Raw genomic sequence first — 19,083 nt, 5'->3', positions numbered from 1 at the left:
TGGGAAAGTGATACTTATGAATGTTCTCGACTGGAAGGATATTAAACCTATATGTGCTGCCATATGAAATTCTCAATGCTCAGAGGTACAGAGACAACATACTGGATCCTATGATTCGCTCATATGCTGCAACAAATGATAATACCTTCATTTTGCAAGCAGATAATCCCTGTTTTTACACTGCTCACCTTATGCACCAATATCCTGAAAAAAAAAAACTAAATGCTCTTCCAACCTTAAGCCTATTGAGCACTTGTGGAATGCTCTCCAGAGGCAAGCTGCTGGTCTCCAATCCCCTCCCCAAACAATAGATGAGCTTAGAACTATTTCATGTGATCAATGAAAACTGCTACCAATACAGTTCACTGACAACATCACAAATGGCATGAGACATTACTGTACTGCTGTTTGGGTTAGTCATACTTACTCATGAGAATTTTTTTGTATTTAATTTGTATGTCTTTTGGAGATTTTATGTTCCTCCTGATGTCACAGAATGTAAATATTATGTATAACATTTTCTAGTGTTTTAAAATTACAACTAGTATAATAAATATTAGCACAAAATTTCATCCAATTTGCTAGCACACACTTTGAATTATCATCATTTTCTCATTTGTTGATTAACTTTTGGAAACCAGTGTATCTTGCAATATATTTGTCATATTGATTAATACATGGTGCCATTGAAATTCAGAGGAGTGGTAATTACAAAAAATATCATTGTAAAATACATTTTTTATAAGTTTGCATCTTGTGAAATACATTGTCACATATAAGCTTTACAAACCTTTATCAAAACATCAGTCATTTCTCCTAAGCCCCAAATTGCCGCATAATGAAGAGCTATTTTTCCAAAACGATTAGGTGCATTCACATCTGCTCCTGCTTCTATCAAAACCCGCGCTGTATCAACATTATTATGAACAACTGAACTCTGAGTACATACTTGAAGAGGAGTATTCAAGTTGTGATCATAAAGTTTTACTTCTGCACCTAAAATGTTAACATGAATTATTTTTTGACATCTGCATATACAGCACCATATATTATGCCCTCCATTTTATAAGAGGGATATTTAAATGTGGTACCATATTAAGAAAAATTTCAAAAGGATAAAAAAGATTATTTTCCAAAACTATTTTTCAATGCTGAAAAATTGTACTTACTTTATTTTTTTAATTTTCATAATTCTAAAACAATTATTATATTGAAACAATCTCAAATATATGCTTCAGGGCCAAATGATTTAAAGCATAATTAAATAATTTAAGCATAATTTAAAATTTGATCTGCAATGTGCTCACAAAATTTAAGCAATTATTATTGCAGCCCTCATGTGCTTTCTCTTTCATAAAATCACCTGCCAAGTGATAATAACAAATGATTGAAATTTCAGTTAAAGCTTCTGAAGTTTTAACTTTTCATATCATTAAACAAGAAATTTGGACATCATTAAGACTTCTGTTATTTAAAGACTGTCCAGTTATATTTCAATCGATCACCAAACAACTTGCAGTCCTAAGCCTGGTTCACGTAGTTCACTCACCACAAGAGTTCTGAGTTGGGTTGTTGCTTTCATGAATTCCACAAATAGAAGAGTTAGTAGGTTTAAAGTTGTAAGTTTATGGGATACAAAGCAGAAGTTCTTGAGATAAAAAAATACTTTTAACACTCTATTAAAACCAATCACAGAAATATAGCAGCCACAAACTTATGCACGAAATAAACATATTTGTAAGAAGCAAACCTGTCTTAACTTTTCTTAATTAAGATTTGGTAAAAAATCTTGGCATCATTTAAAAATGCAAGCTACAATAATAAGGGAGTAACAGAAAGTTTCCAAGTACTGATACATAATATTTCCGATTCGCTGTGCATTAACTGCACCAGCTAGCAAACATATTGTTGCATTAAAATTCAAATGTATTTTTGGATATATTTGTGGCTCTTTCTTTGAAATGAATCAGTTTTGCCCAATCAGCTACAAAATTAGATGTGGTTACCGAATGTCCTATTTTTTCTGGACATGTCCTCTATTTAAAAGATTAAATCCATGTCCTGGAGGAATTTTCAGAATCAATATGAATGCCTGGAAATTGTATCTACAGAATTTTAACCCTTTGTAAAGAATTGTAACCCTTCGGACTCTGCTGTTCTATTGTGGAGACAAATGTTGTGTCCTTCCAAATTATATTATCCGCTTTGCTAAATGGACACTTTCAGATGAAGTAATAATGCAAACAAAAAAATCAATTTTATTGAATGTATGAATAGTGTGAATATGTACTTACAATGTCACATTAAGATAAAAATCAAATTATTATTGGTTTTATTTTAACCAGTTAAAAAAATGGATAAAGAAATCATGGGGAAATAACCATGATGAGAATTTAGCATGAAAGTGAAGAAAATTTTGATTTTGAACTATCAAAGACAATTTATTGAATGATAATGCAAGTGATTATGATTCTGAATACAACAGTGAGTGAAATCATAGTACAAAAAGACAGAATTGGTATTATTCAGAAAGAAAACGAATGGATAAAAATAAATTGCACATTATAATGGAAAGTGAAGAAATTGCAGAAAGAGTTATTTTCAGAATGTCCATGAGTAATCAGAACCATAAGTTACTTCATGTATCACAGAACACGGATAATTTCCCAAATTATTTTTCACAGACAGCCTGGTAGATGAAATTTTAAAACACTGCTGGCTTTCAAACAGTGGGAAGCAAAATCCATAACATACTTTTGCTTTAGGTAAAGCTATATATCAATTGTTTTATTAAGGAATCCTTAGATTAAAAATCTTCACTTGTGGCCACATGATTGTCTTGGTTCTGAATTATTTATTGCTGTATTTTTTATACAATTTCTGTTCTAAAACATTAGTTTTGTAATCCTAAGTGATTTAAAACCTGCCTGTTATTTTTTAACTGTAATAAATGCAGGTTGCATCAAATCAGCATCCTGAGTGAGTAGAATGTTAAGAATTAAAATATTTATTTTTAATGATATGCTTTGCATTAGACATGCCAATACAATAAGTTACAAATTATTTCTCTTCTCTTTAAGAAATTTTCAAATAGCATAAATGTTGTAAAGGATGTGCCAATTTATAGACAAACTAAAGTATGCACATCTTCATCATGGTCATGCAGAATGGGAAAGATTTATTGCACATGCTTGCTTAAAGGGTACATGTTTCAATATGTGATAAAGGAAATAGAGATTGGAAAACCCATATGAGCTCTTAAAAACATTCAAGGAGAGTTAATGGGGAAGAGTTCTTCAGAGAAATTAATGAACTATTTCATGAAATCCAATTTCAGACATCATGACAGTTTTTTAAGACACATTTAGTCAGTCTACCATTAGACCTACGCTCACCAACATATTTAATGTTGGCCATTTCAGACAAACAAAAACTGAGTCCAAATAAGATCTAGTAGCCAGAACGTTAATTACTGCTGTAAATGCTATTATACGCTAAGCCATGCGCCTCTGACGTAAATCTTGTATTACTGTAGTCAGTCACAATATCAGGTACCTGTAGTGAAAATCTGAATCAATAAAATCTTTATTTCATTTTTTACATGTACCATTTCATTACATATGTTCAATTACAAAATCTGCTTATTTCAGTCGCCTCTGCCTTCTTTTACAGTTTTGTTAATTAGTTCAGAATAACCCTGAGTATTTGTTTTTTCAGTTAGTGTTGTTTTAAGAAACCATTTAAATCCTGACTCTCTGATCTGCAAGAGTTTATGGTTAATTTTTATAGTTGCATGTTTTAAAACTGGGATATAAACCCTTCTCTCAGGAAATTCAATTTCATTTCCTAATTCACAATAAACAAACATACAAAAATGCCTCACTTTTCCCTGGTGAGGAACATACAATATTTAGTATATTGAATATTTAATGACAGTTTTTTGCACACTATTTTATACAATTTCACGCAATGAATTCTGTTCTGCAAAGCAAGGCATTTAGAATTTTTCATAAATTAATATACTCAGACTTTCATGATTTTATTTTATATTTAAGATTTACTCAAACACTTATTGTAGTGCTAAAAAATTATAAAATGTTTCAAAAGTAAGATCTATGTTATTATGGAATGATATGTGAATTCTATTTCACAAAGTAGAGCATTTAGAGCCTAAACATAAATTAATCTATTCACAATATATTTTATTCAATAATTAGGCCTTGCAAAATTACTTACATAAAATGAAGTGTTTGAAAATGTACAACAATTCTATGTTATTGCAGAATATAATATTCCAATAATTTTATGCCACCGCTTTCTATTAAATTACATATTTTTTACAGCTATCAGATTTTAATAACATTGGTTAAAAGCAAACTGTTAGCTATTACATTGGCTTCCTCAAAATATGAAAAACTTACACAATAAAAATTAATGGAATAGTTATATTATTGTAAAATATTTCCAAGTCTGTTTTCTACATATGGACACATAACAATTTCCATGATTACAAACATAATAATTTATGATAAAACAACAAAACTCCAATGCTTAATATTATACCACAATAACATTCAGATTTCACACATCCCACATAAAATTAAATGGTCCATGCAAAAATCAGAAGTACCTGCATTAATTAGAACTGCAGTGAGAGTAGCTCTTCCATGGTAAGAGGATTTGTGAAGAGGAGTGCAACCAAAATAGTCTGGCTTGTTAACAATTGCTCCTGAATCGATCAATTTCTAAAAAGTCATTACATTTAAATAAAAGTAATTATGCTTTAAATGATGCATACATCAACATGCATAAGGTTGTAAAAGGAAATTGAAATAAGTTTCCTTTTTAAATAAAACAACATGTCACCTCAATGATATGCATTAATAAATAAAATTTAGATGAAATTATAAATGCCATAATATGCAACATATTTACTAAAGTATAATAGATAAAGATATAAAAATTTTCCTTTAACCCTTTGCGGCTCAGTGTTCCACTACATGGAACACCCAAATTGAATAGCTTCTGAAATCTATGAGTTCAACCGTAAATAGATAAAAATGCCTTTATAATATACTTTGAACTTTTCTTTTTAAACAGTAGATAGCAGCATATCACAAGGAGACACAGAATTTTCATTTATGATGTGTTATTAAAATCCACTTTTTCAAGTAATTTTCTCTATTTTTTTAATGATATAAAAAATTTTATTTGAAAAAAAAAAAAAAAATAGGCATGAATTTGCTGGCTGTACTCCAAATTATTTGTTCTATATTTTTTTTAATCTTTCATACAAAAACCATACGCAGAATCATTGAATAAAACTGGGTGTTCCATTAGCAGGAACACTGGCCCTTTAGCAATTTCATGCTGTTACAAATCAGAACATCTGTGCTTAGGAGAGAACATCCGTTGTTTACATTTTCTGTTTCCGTTGTTTTGGGGGGGATGAATTCAAACAAAGCAGTATTGAGGGGTGAGGCGTGTTTTGCGTTATGAAAGCCCTAATACTGGAATCTTGAATTTTTTGGGAAACTTTTAGTTTCTTTTAGTTTCTAGGCGGAAATTTTATTAGTAGCTTGACTCATCTTTACTTAGACCTGCGCGAATTTTTTGCTGTCGCTTTTTAGTCTCATTCCCGTTTATTTTCAATAATTGTGTAGATAATTTTCGTGTATGTATATATTATAGGCTTATTTTTCTTTATTGTTGATATTAATCGTAGTTAATTATTTTAAATTGTAATTGGTTTGTGCTTCCATCAAAAAGGTGTGACTTGCTTTGAACAACTTCACGAAGCTAAAAATAGGAAAATTTGTAAATATTTTTGTATATATAGATATTTATCTCATTTATCCATATATATTCAAGAATATTGTGTATATCCAGGAAACCATGTATACTGCCATAATACAGTTTTTTTTTTCATTCTTATACAAATGCTTCTACTCATTTTCGTGCTTCACTGCAATGCTCGGTTAGTCGCACTTTTAAAAGCTCTGGCGGTGCAGTGTTCCACCTCATGGAACACCCATAGAATTAAAACAGTAAGTGCAATTTTTACAAAATTTTACCTGTATACTCCTTTAGAACTAAATAGACTGCATACAACTTTTGTTTGCTGAAATTCCGACGTTAACGTATAGTGTGCCTCAAAGGATTAAAGCATAACAGCAGACCAATGTATTTAAGTAAAATCAAATTTATACAAACATATTTCAAATTATAAAAATCTTCTCAACTGCTACACAATAATTTTCTATGCTTGTATTTTAAGTTTTCAAATAAATATAGAAATAAACAAAAAACGGCCAGTGGAGAAATTATTATTCTTTCATTCCCAAATAAAATTTTTCATTTATGGTATACAGTATATTTTAATTTTATAACAGTTATTTTAATTTTAAGTGCTTTCCTATCAATTTTGTTTTCCACTTACAACTCCCTACCAGAATGAGTTTCCAGAATCACGTTGAATGCAAATAAGTTAGACGTAATATATTAACACATTGACTGCCGTGGGGGTCACCGGTGTCGGCACTCGGCTAAAGCGCCGTGGGTGCCACCGGCAATGCGACCAAAAGTAAAATACATAATTAGAGTAAATATTGATACTGATAAATTTTTAAATAGTACCATTGTTACTATAATGGTTTGAAAAATAAATTGTAAAAATTTAAATTATAAATCGTAAAAAGGGTCTGGCGACTCCAGCACAAAAAATGCATTAAGCACGATTGTATAGCTCACACTATCTTCCGTAGATAATATTTCAACATAATATACATCGCATAATAAAAATTTCAAGTTTGCATCATTGGGCAAACCACGTCAAATGCACGCAGCAGACAAAGTGGTAACCCTTTGTGGCACAGTTTGTCCGGTCTGGACACACCTAAAAATTTCCTTCTGTACGTACAGAAAAACTGAATGAAAAGGATTTATAGATTACTATAAGTTACTCTGAACCTTCTTTATTTATAGTAGATGGCAGCTCAACACAAACCAGTCCATATATTTTAGCCATGTTTAGTTTTTTAAGACCCTCATTTTTCAAAATCTTCCAGATTTTTTTTAGGATATAAAAGGAATTGTTTGAAAAGAAATTTCTATGTTATTTTTTTGGCTGTATGCTAATCTCCTTATACTATATTAGTTTTAAATTTTTACCTTGAAATCTTGCCTAAAATCAAATGGTGAACCCTAGGTGTGCCCAGACCGGACTCACCGATAATCTAGGACAACTGAGAGTCTGTATTCTTTGGTTTTTCGCATCTCATCAGTCAGTTCATTGACAACAATGCTCCTTCCAGCACTCTTTTAAAAGCTCTATTCAATCAGTGCGCCCCTTTGGGCACACCCACGGAATTAAAACGATAAGTGCTATCTTCACAAAATTTTACTTGTGTACTCCTCTAGGCTTAATTAGATTGCCTACCTTTTTTTTTTTTTTTTTTAAATCAAAACTCAGACTTTAAAAGGTAGCATGCTGGAAAGGGTTAAAGAAAGTTTAACTTGCTTCGTAAGCTACGCATCTTGAGTAGCGTGTGTTTGCCTTTGGGCTAAATCTCTCTTGAAGCTGTTACGCTCGCCCATTTATTATGTGCGTTTTGATATTTGCCGGCAAGTTTAAATTAATGGCCTACTACATTAAATATTGTGTTAGCTTTGACTAAGTCTCTCAGTTCTAGATAAGTTCTTATTTCTTATTCCGAATTTAAGCCCAAGTGGAGGCTTTGTTGCAAGCCCGAGGAAGAGGCCAACTTTTCATCTTAGATTTCTGTGAAATAAAGGGTAGTTAACCCTTCTTGAGTCTACAACTTTAGTTATTTAAATTCAGAGATCATTTGCTAACAGTTCACTGGGTTTCTCAAGACCCATTTAGTATAATAAGAGTGAGGAACTCTACAATGGTAAAAGTGTTTCAAAGCATGAAATCAAATTCAAATTCAGTAGCTAATGTTCATTTATCTGAATTTTTGCTTAGATTTTACACAAATTAAATTGTATTTGCTTTATAATACGCCTTTTAAATATTTAAAATCACATTATAAAGAGATATTTATACTTTACAAAATTTTATACTGTCAGCAATGGATTTATCAAATTATTTTTAACTAAAAGTAACTTGCATACCAATGACTGTAGCAATAACTGCTACTTACAGAAGAGAATCACTTTTAAGATCTAAAGGCTAATTTCATGCTTCAAACGAAAACACAGATAATACAAACAATAAGTAAGTAAATAAAGTTGAACACACTATAAATTGGTGATTCTTAAAGCTTTACATTTGACTACACTTTCATATGACGTGCAATTATTTGCTAAACCTTCAATGATTAACTTACTTGCATGATACATTTGTTATATTTTTCATGCTAAATTTTATTTGTCATACTAATTTTGATGAATTAAATTTTATTTTTCAAAACTGCAGATGCTTGATTATTAAATTATGGACCTCTATGGACCTCCAGGAGTAACTGGAACTCAGTTTAAGAATTTCTTATAATAAATTTTGTACTCAGGATCAACAGAGTAGAAACTTGACTATATGGCATTCAACTAACTGAAATGCTCAAGTTACCAGAAAATTTTAGAAACATTTTTTGCCCCGCAAAATTTAGTAAATGAAAGATTTGTAATGTTATACATTGCTGCCAAATAGTGTGATTAATATCAATAATGGATACACATTGTGTCACAACACAACCATAGGAAATTCATTTTGGTTTAATGCAAATTTAATTAATTTTCAATAAGTCAGATTAATTTTTGTATATAAAGAGCTTTTCCTCATAATTTGAAAAAATGACTCACATTTGGGACTGCATGAAGTGGAGTATTTTCGAAGTTACAGGATCCAAGCATAAAAAAAAAGCCACGATACAAATTCTGCTAATGTAATACTTGTTAAATATTAGTTTATATATCCTCAGATTGCCAATAGATGATGGTAGTGTTTGTTTGTAAAAAGAAACTGTGATGTCATTTATTGTGTATATGTAGTAATTTATCAATAAACACTGTGTTGAATAATGCTCTGCATTTATTACTTTAAATTCGATGAAGTCTGATTTATTACAGACTTATACATATATTATGTTTATGGTGTTTCCTTCCTGGGAATATTATGAACTGTAATAATCAACAGACTGAACATTTTGAAAATTTGAAAAAGAAACAATCAGTTAAAGCTGAAACCAATTTAGCAAATAATATTCCACTACATAAAAAAATTGAAACAATCAAGGATTTGTATGAACAGCTAATTGAGAAAAATCAACGAACTGAAAATTTTAGATACCGACACTAAAATGAAATTAACTTTGAAGACTGAAAACGAAGTTAAGCTAAATCAAAAATACCGGGGTTAAACTGTTATATGGAGAGGAAGAATGCAACAATTTTTGAAAAAGAATTTGGAATCTTCTACAATAACAATTCATTAGAATGAAACAGTGAATGTTGCACTTACATATGTAATGAAAGCAGTGAAGTTACCATGTTTGCAAAACAGAAACTTATTATGGAGATTCATGTAAATGGTTGGACGTTTGGAACCAGTTCAAAAATACATTTCACAATAACAGTGGACTGAGAAAAACTGAAAAATCTGCATACCTAAAATCCTTATTTAGCAGTAATGCTTTAGCTGCCATTTCATTTCGTTTTTAAGTGACCAGAACTATGATTCCGCGACAGAGATACTGAAAGAACGTTTTGGAAGAATGTTGTCATCACTTCGCATATGAATAAATTATCTCTCGAACCAGTGTGGAACATTTCAAATATTAAAGCACTGTGTAAACTGTATGATGAATGCCTGATTACTGTATGATGTGTTCAAAGTCAATATTTAAAGTTTAGAATCATTAAACATTACTTCTGGAAGTTATGGAAATATTCTCTGTCCTGTAATTTTGCAAAAACTTCCAGAGAAATTATATTTATAATTTAATTAAGGTCAAAAAATTAAAGCAGGATTTGATATAAAGGAACTTATAGAATTCTTAAAAAAGGAAGTTAATTGCTGAGAAACTTTAAGTTTAATGAACTCTGCGAAAACCAATCAGAAACATTACACTCATGAACATGAAGAACTCATGATAGCTTATCAAATTTATATACTGAAAGTTCCGACTGCTTCAGCTTTGTCAACGACTGGATGAAAATGTATATTTTGTGATAAAAAAGATCATACGAAATACAATTGTACTCCAGTGAACTCCAAAGAGAAAGCAACATTTTGAAATGGACTGGAAGGTATTTTCTGTGTTTTGGATGTAAACATTTAAGCAGTCAACTGTAAGAACAAATATTTCTACAAAAATTGTCACAATAAACATCATGAAAGTGTCTGTGTAATTTCCTGCATCAGCTATCTTCAGTGTAAAAAATAAGGAAACCGAAACATCGACAGAAATTGTTCAAAATTCTTCTGCTAAAACAGGATCTAATATTATGTTTTAAACAGTGTACACTGCTGCTGATGACAGAAATAACAATTGTATTGTGAGGTGTCTTCTTGACGGTGGTAGCGAAATCTCTGCAATTCGAGATGATTTATCAACAAAATTTAAAATACCAATGAAAGGAGAAACTGTTTTAAATTTGCATACATTCGGTAAAAAGAATTTGAAACACTGGCATCGAAAGAAAGTTAAACTTACCCTGCAAAATATTAATGACCGTAAAAAATCCATAAATCATCCAAGTTCCAGTCATAACAAATGTAGACATACAGGTACCAGATGTAGAAATCAAATCCAAACTCCAAACATTCGGAATCATTTTGACAGACCCCAGATTTTTTGTAGATAGATGTATTTGTAGAGTTATTTATTCTGATAATGCCAAGACCTTCAAACTGCTGATCATGAATTAAAATATTTATATAAATTATATAAAGATAAAAATGTTCTAAATTTCCTCGAGAAAAATGGGGCTGAATGGAAATTCATTGTGGAAGTTGCTCTTTGGTGATGGAGGGACATTTGGTAAGATCTGTTAAAACTTGTTTAAAACATACAGATGTAAAGCTTCATTATCTTATGAAGAATTGTATACTATTTTAGTTGAAGCTGTTATTAATTCTAGACCCATAACTTACGTATACTATGAGTCTAATGAACCTGATTCTCTTTCACCATCTCATTTTATAACTGGATCTAGATTAAGTGTTTTACCTTCACCTGAATCTAAATTAGAATCTACAAAATCTAGGTTTATTAAAAGATGGAAGCATAAGCAATTATTATTAGAGAATTTTTGGAAAAGGTTTTCTAAAGAATATTTGTTAAAATTAAGGTCAGTCATGTCTTAAAAAACTTCAGATAATTTTCCCATCTTTAAAATTAATGATGCTGTACTTGTAGGAGAAGACAAAGTGAAATACTGTAATTGAAAGTTAGGTAGGATTAAAGAATTAGTTCATAGAAGAGATGGTAGAATTAGATCTTGCGAGATTCAGTTGGATAAGGGTGTTGTTAGAAGACCAAATGAAAGACTTTATAACCTTGAAGTTCAGTAAAATTTAATGAAGGGGGAAGTGTTAAATACAAGTTTGTTATTATGTATCCTCAGATTGCCAATAAATGGCGATAGTGTTTGTTTGTAAAAAGAAACTATGATGTCATTAATTGTGTATATGTAGTAGTTCGTCAATAAACATAGTGTTGAATAACGCTGTCTGTTCATCACTTTAAATTCGATCCCGTCTGATTTATTAGAGACTTACACATATATTTTGTTTAATACTAATTTGAAACCTTTTTTTTTTTTTTTTTTTTTCTTTCCCAACGCTTAACTATCCAGAATTTTCATGTATTTGGAATCCAGCATCATCCGAGATTTCCAGATAATAGAATCTTTACTGTAATTTCTTCACAACACAAACTATATGCAAGAAGGTTTATCATCCTAAAAAACTTTAAAATTAGGAAGCCATGTTATAAATGTAACGGTTAAAAAAAAAATCAGTATTTTTCTGATTATCTGCATTCCTCCTCCAAAAGTCACTAATTTTTTCCACCAAGCTTATATATGAAGGAAACAGCCATTCTGAAAATGGTGCCACATTAAGAATTCCATAAATGAGCAATGAATGAATTTTAAAAAATTGAATTTTTTAAAGAAATTCTTAAATAAATTCTTTGTGTCATTTTCCTCGTGTACAAAATGATCTCTTTTTGCTTAAAAAAAAAATCAGAAACTACAAATTTGGCACTGTGCATGATGTTTCTAATTCCCATTTACACAACAATTTGTTTTCACATGAAAAACATCAGAGGATTGCACAAATTTGGCTTCATACAAATTTCAAGCCATAAAATTTGATCATTTATGAAGCATTTATGGAATGAGGATTTTTTTCATTCACTACTCTTAGATACAATGTCATATATTTCTGAAGGAATGAATGCTTTCAATTTTAACATTTGGCAAAGTCCCCAGTCCAGTTACAATTCCTAACAAAAAATGCATAGATGTACACTCTGGGGAGAAAAAATGCTAATCAGAAAAATAACCATCAAATTTTAAGGTGGAAATAAACAATCATCTGCATGCATACCTAGCTTGCCACATAAATACATTTTGGCAACATAATGCATTGCCTTGAAGAATACTTCCAGGGGGATGTGGATCTGAAAAATTACACTCACTTATAAAACTCCCATAACTAAACATATTTACCTTTGAACTAACTTCTTTACTAATACAAAATGTCCATTCTCAGCTACACAACTTTTCCGAATATATATTTCTCCCACTCTGCTTAGCATTTCTAAGTTATTCATCTAGTATGGCAAAGCATTTTTTTAAATGATTTTTCACCTCAAAGTTATCAGCAGACAGTTTTAAATTGCTTTTGACATTTTTTGGAGAAAGGATAGCAAATATAGTCAGATTTTATGATTTAAAGTAAAATTTAAGAGTAATTATAAAAGCGATTTACATGTCAACATTCATCATACTCCGCATTTGTATTAATTAGCAATTGCTGTCATAATTACTTATTTTACTGTTATTTACAATTTCACTTCTAATACATTGGTATAAAATACTCTACAACTGGGATGGCCAACCCATGGCACGGTGAAGTTTTAACAGTGGCAAGCAGACTTCTTGAAAAAATAATAATATTGTCTGTATCAAATCCATCGATAGATATATACATAAACATATTAGAATAAATATAATTAATTCTTTTAATTATAGTTTAGGTTTATTTCACTATAGTAACACTCTAGCACTATTCTCCAAGTTCAACTACAGCTACATACAGAAGTGGAATGCACAAGAAAGTATACCACATGATGAGTTAGCAAGTCATTGCTACATGTTCAATGGAAATACCATAATAAACTCCAATGCTATAAAACAAATTAAACAAATCAAAAAAAAGGATATTCACAGACACTTACAATTAATGTACATGTGCCGCTCTAAAACGTTCTTAGATTCAGACAAACTGGTGACATACTTGCTATTTCATTGGCTCAGCTGATTTTAAACTGCCGGGCAAGACATTAAGTGTTTTTCAACTGTTTTTAGATTCTGGCACTGAGCATCATTTAAAAAAAAAAAAAAATTCATTATGGCCATGAATAAAACTTTGACATTAAAAGAAAATATGAAGAGGATATTGCAATTTGTGATTTTAAAACTGTCTGGGAAGAAAATTTTTTTTTTACTCATAAAAATACTTCCAAGCATGTTTGTTTGATATGTGGAATCTGTGTAGAAATGCCTAAAAATTTAAACTGGACCAACATTTGAAACAACTTCAGAATGATTTCCACAGCAAATATTTTGTCCTATCACACTTGCTAACAGAATTGATCAATTAAAAAAAAAGAAGAAAGAAATCTTTAGCTGGCTAATAATCCTGGTTCAAGAACAGAAATAATGAAATGGAAACTATGGTGAAGGTTTTCAATGAACTTCCTCTGGTGTTTACCCGAAAAAAAAAAAAAAAAAAAAAAAAAAAACTTATAAACCTTATTCTGATACAGAGGAGAAATTATAAAACAGCCTTTTATACTTGCTCAAAATGTCAATGATATAAACATGAAAAATAAGGTTGATAAAATAACTTTGTCTAGAAATACAGTCATGCATCATATAGATGACATGGGCCAAGATGTTACCACAAAACTGTCTTTAGACTGCAATATTGCAAATACTTCTCATTAACTTTAAATGAAAGCTGTGACATCACAGACAGTTCACAGTTAAGAATATTTGTGCATTACAAGAATGATAACTTTGATATTGCAGAAGAACTTCTTAATTTGCGCTACCTAGTTTTAACTACAGGTGAGGACATTTTTAAAGAACTTAAAAATGCAATTCAAGTTAGCAAAGTAGCATGGACAAAATTAGATAGCGTTTGTACAGATAAGAGTGCCTTGCATGGTCGGCAGGATAAAAGGTTTTGTTACACAGCTCAAAAATTATTTGGGAAGACAAGTTTTTAAGTATGTATGTAGTATACGTGGGCTTTTTAAAGGAAGTGCACCTGCAAGGTTTTGGAATTTGAGGGAACGTGTTTTAAAATATCTGGAAGAAAACAATGACCTTCCCAGTGAATGCTTGCTACTTAAAAATGAAGATTGGCTATGGGACTTAGATTTTCTCACTATGAGATATTTAAATAATTTAAGATTACAGGGAAAAGCCTGTATCTTTCCTACTCTAGTTAGTCATATATCTTCTTTTGTGAACAAACTTTTGCTTTCTTGTGCTGATTACAGAGGAAAAAGATTAACACATTTCACATTAATCTCAGGAATCTGCTCAGGAAATATGCTGCACATTTGAAGAGGCTTAAGTGAGTGAAGATTAACACAAAAGTTGTTCAGTTGATTTGCTTTGGGAGATGAGAGCTTAAAGGACAAAAAGACCTGTAGGCTCTCCTCCACCTCCAGGTCTCAAACTGGGCATGCATGCACTAACATCAAAACCCTGCTAAAGGAGGACATCAAGCATAATCTGGGTTTGGAGTGTCAGAGGAAACCACTCGACTGTATCAGCACAACTTTGGGAAGGCATGAAAGCTCAGTAAGTGGGTCCCTCATGTTTCGATCCCCAAAGAAACCAAACTCCAACAGCTCACCATTCACTCTTCACTGCTGTTACACCACAAGAAAGCCCCATTCTTGAACCACATATTGAGATTTGACAAGAAATGGGTGTTTCACTGTAAAGGCAAAAGAAGACATTATTGGCCATCCCCTGGTTCTGTGACATTTGCTCCCAAACAAAACATTCATCAACATTAGGTACTGCTCTGTGTTTGGTGCACCAGCACTGGTAATGTGCACTTGCTGGAATGAATTGTCACATTATCAGTGCTTGAATAATGAATTGCTAGAGAGTGGCAAAACAATAACTGCTGAGGTGTACTCATCACACTTGCAAATGGTTGCAACTGAACTCCATCAGAAGCAAACAGCACTAGTCAACAGGAAAGCAGTAATAATTTTTCAAGAGAAAGCTAGATCTACAACAGAATGACCAAGGAGATAACCAACATATTCGATTGGCAAAATTAAAATTTTTTGCCTCTAGGAGCAAGAACTTTTACAAACACAAGATTAATAAGCTTATAACTCACTGATAACATATAAATGAAGCAAAAAAAGATTATTTTCCTGAATAAAATGCATTTGAATGAAATTACTAGGATGTTACTTATAACTTAAAACTATGGCATGAATGTTTTTGGGTAACTGCTAATTAATTTACTACAATTCTAATTTTGCTTCCTGTCTCTCTTTCACTGGAAGCTAATGCCATATTTTGTCTTCAGTATGGCTCCATAGAAATAATTAGAAATACGCAAACAAAAATTATTTCTAATATAAAAGGATATAAAATAAAGCTTCTCAGGCTACATACTACATTGGAATCTCTGAAGTATTAAAAAATGAGTAATATGAATCTTCAAAAACAATCTCAGGCTCATTTCTATTTTAGAAAAAATTAAGACTGATTTAAGTAAAACAACTGTTTATTTTCATTCAAGTCAGTTTTTTTCCAACTTAGAAGATTAAAAATCTCATATGTCTGTGTGTGTCTGAAAGGTGTATGGCTAGAACTGTAGATGCTTTTGGAACACACTCCGCGCCATTACATGAGGCACATTGAGTTCAGAAATCACACAAGATGTCGATTTTGTGGGACTTGGTAGAAACACTTCACGAATTTTTTCAACCACTTTGTTTCGAACTGCTGTTCATCCTACAGGCTCGTTTTCTCACACAAGCAGCCCATGTCCTGAAACTGCCTTACCCACCATTCGACACTGTGATGATGCTTTATCAAATTTTGTGTGAAAATATCTTTGAATGACAATAAACAATAAAGTTTTGGTGTATTCCAAAATGCAGATGCTTTCTCCAGCATGGATAGCACCATTTTGATTAGCAGAGCCTCTAATGGTGATCTCGTAGCTGCAAAGTGTTTCGCTCTTGCTGCAAAGTGTTTTGCTCTTGCTTCTGAATTAATTTGTTTCAGCATAATAAAGGAATTATACAATTTGTACTGTACTATTCTTTTTGTCCTATTCAATATCAAACACCCTATATTTCCCATGAAGAAAAGTATAACACACACCCATGTAGCTTGCCATTTACTGAGATTTGAGCCTGGTTCAAATTACTAGACTTATGCAATTTTAACCACCTAATCACTGGTAAGCCAGTTCATAATGAAAAATAATGAAAAAAAAAAAAGCATTTTAATCCTTTGACGAGGCGTCCCTCCTTTTTTTATCAGTTTTTATCTCCCAAATGAAAGCTGCAAAATTCCATTTAAAATACATACAATTACACCTTTTAGTTCTCTAAGTGTATAACATATGGCAGTACTAGTATTCATTAATGGAAATAATGTAAAATAAAAATTCTTTACAGGTTTAATTTTGAAACATTTTTTTTCTTAATTTTTAATGCAATTTAAATTGTCTGAACAACTTTTGGTGTCAGAATGAATATTTTTATGTGAAAGTTTCCTTTTCTAATAAAATTACTATTTGAATTCATATATATTAATTAAGAATGGTTGAAATTAAAAGGTAGGACCAAATACGTCCCACCGCGCATGTAGGAATTGCTGCTACTAGATGGCAGCACCATTCAAATATTTTTTAATTCAAGTATCATGTTCATTTTATATGTTGATAATGTAAATTTATAGTTTTTAATAAATTGCAATAATGCTAAAACTTGAAAAATATTTAATATTTTTTCTGAAAGAAATGAAAATATAAATCTGTAACATGAAATGTCATTGAATACTGAATGGAAATGTGAGTGTGATTCACCATAGAAAAATATCCTAAGCAGAGGAAAGAGAGGTGAAATGTAAATAAACATGACGGCCTTCTAAATATCTTCCTTTTCAAACCTGCAGCAAATAAAGTACAGGAGCAAAAATCTTCTCTGTTTCAAATGTATTATGAAATCATTAAAAAATATCTAAAAAGTTGTACAAAGAGCAATTTTTTTTGAAAAAAATATCTCTTATTTTGTGAATATGATCAATATTTTCTAGATAATTATTCAAAAACGTTTTTCATATCTTGCATTTTCATTTGGTTGCTAAAACTAGCACTTTAGATAAGCATGTTAGGAGAATTTACACTGAGGCAAAGATGCCATTTTACTGCTCTAGATGCACGGTGGGACAAGCGGTATCCCACCACGCCATGAATTACCTTAAAGGTTTACCTGTTTTTTTTTTTGGCATGAAATAACATTGTCTTGTGTGCTAATTATCTATGTGTAAAGTTATTTTTTCCAAAAAAAAATTTTTTTTATGCACCGAACCTCGAAAGGTTAAAATGACTTAACACTTTTTAGGCTAGGAGAATTTTAATTTAATCATGTACTTATAAAAAAAAATCTCAGGATATAAATTACAATAATTTAATTCCTTGATTATTTAAAAATTTAATGGTATAATATCCTGGAAAATAATTATTTGCAGAACAACATCAATTACAACAACCACTGGGAAAAATCCTAGCATATGTCATATAAATTTAACATATTTATTATATTCATTTTTTAAATGAAGAGAAATTCTTGTTTGAAATCAAATATGCATAAAATAAAATTTTAGTGTTGTTGAAATACTTTTAAAATATAATAAAATATCCTGTGGTATATTTGTGAATATTCATATAGAAACTAACACCCCAGAATTTGATCATACTAAATTTTAAAAAAAAAAAGGTTATGATTTAAAACATGAGAAAGTTAATATTTGCATTGAAAACATTAAATGCACACGATTAAGAATACCAATTTCATTAACTGTCATCAGAAATTAACAGTTACAAAATTATGAGTTATTAATTGTTCTAGCATAATAAAAAGTTAATATTCAAGGAGAAAAATAAAAATTAAGTCAGAAAATCAAAAACTATTACAGTCAAAAGTCGTTAATTCGGACACCCATAATCCGGAATGATCTATAATCCGGACCTCAAAGCTACAAACTGTCTGCGCATGCGTCGCTGCGAATATGCATTTGCGCATGCACATAATAGTTTACGCATGCGCGTTTAATGTATAACGGACGGTATAAGTTAAGCTAAAATTATCTAATTCAGTTAATGTTGCAGATTGTGTTGTTCCTTAATCTTCGAATTGGATCCGGCTTATTATTTTTTGCAGACTGTTAGAGCAATTTTATAAAAGTAAGCTTGAACTTTCGATTATGTCAAATAGAATTTCCGATATATATTTACTAATATGTAAAGGATCTACAAAGCGAAAGTATGTTTCAAAATCTGTTTATCAATTTCACGCTGCTCTGCAGGAGAGAACGCCGCGGCGCACAATGAATTGGAAGTTGATCTGTCAGCACTTTCCTTATCTTCAGGGCAGATGTTTTTATTTCATTTGGCTGTTAATTCCTTACTAAATGTAGTATTTCATCCCGATGTACTCTGATATGATTTAAATCAAGTTCCTCGTCATTATAATTCGCTTCCGATAGTGAAGAAAGTGACACAGAGGTTATTGAAAACGAAAAAATTTCAATTGACAAATTAGTTGGTATTCT

The 19,083-nt window shown here is 30.9% G+C and overlaps 1 protein-coding gene across 3 annotated transcripts in view; it reads right to left on the bottom strand.

Moving 5' to 3' along the window:
- Positions 1-19,083, bottom strand: part of LOC118183293 (ankyrin repeat domain-containing protein 61-like) — a 63,037-nt gene that overhangs the window by 38,297 nt on the left and 5,657 nt on the right. For all 3 annotated transcript variants that reach the window (XM_085809732.1, XM_035352775.2, XM_035352774.2), the window contains exons 3-4: positions 4,631-4,745; positions 791-996 (exon numbers count right to left, since the gene is read on the bottom strand). In XM_085809732.1, the coding sequence (XP_085665858.1) occupies positions 791-996; positions 4,631-4,745 (321 nt within the window). The remainder of the gene's footprint in view (positions 1-790; positions 997-4,630; positions 4,746-19,083) is intronic.

Source organism: Stegodyphus dumicola, chromosome X2 (assembly GCF_044657685.1).
Source record: "Stegodyphus dumicola isolate Sdum_Otavi_A_Nest chromosome X2, ASM4465768v1".
Classification (NCBI taxonomy): domain Eukaryota; kingdom Metazoa; phylum Arthropoda; class Arachnida; order Araneae; family Eresidae; genus Stegodyphus; species Stegodyphus dumicola.
The sequence above is the reverse complement of the archived record's forward strand: the minus strand, read 5'-3'. Positions and strand labels throughout refer to the sequence as shown.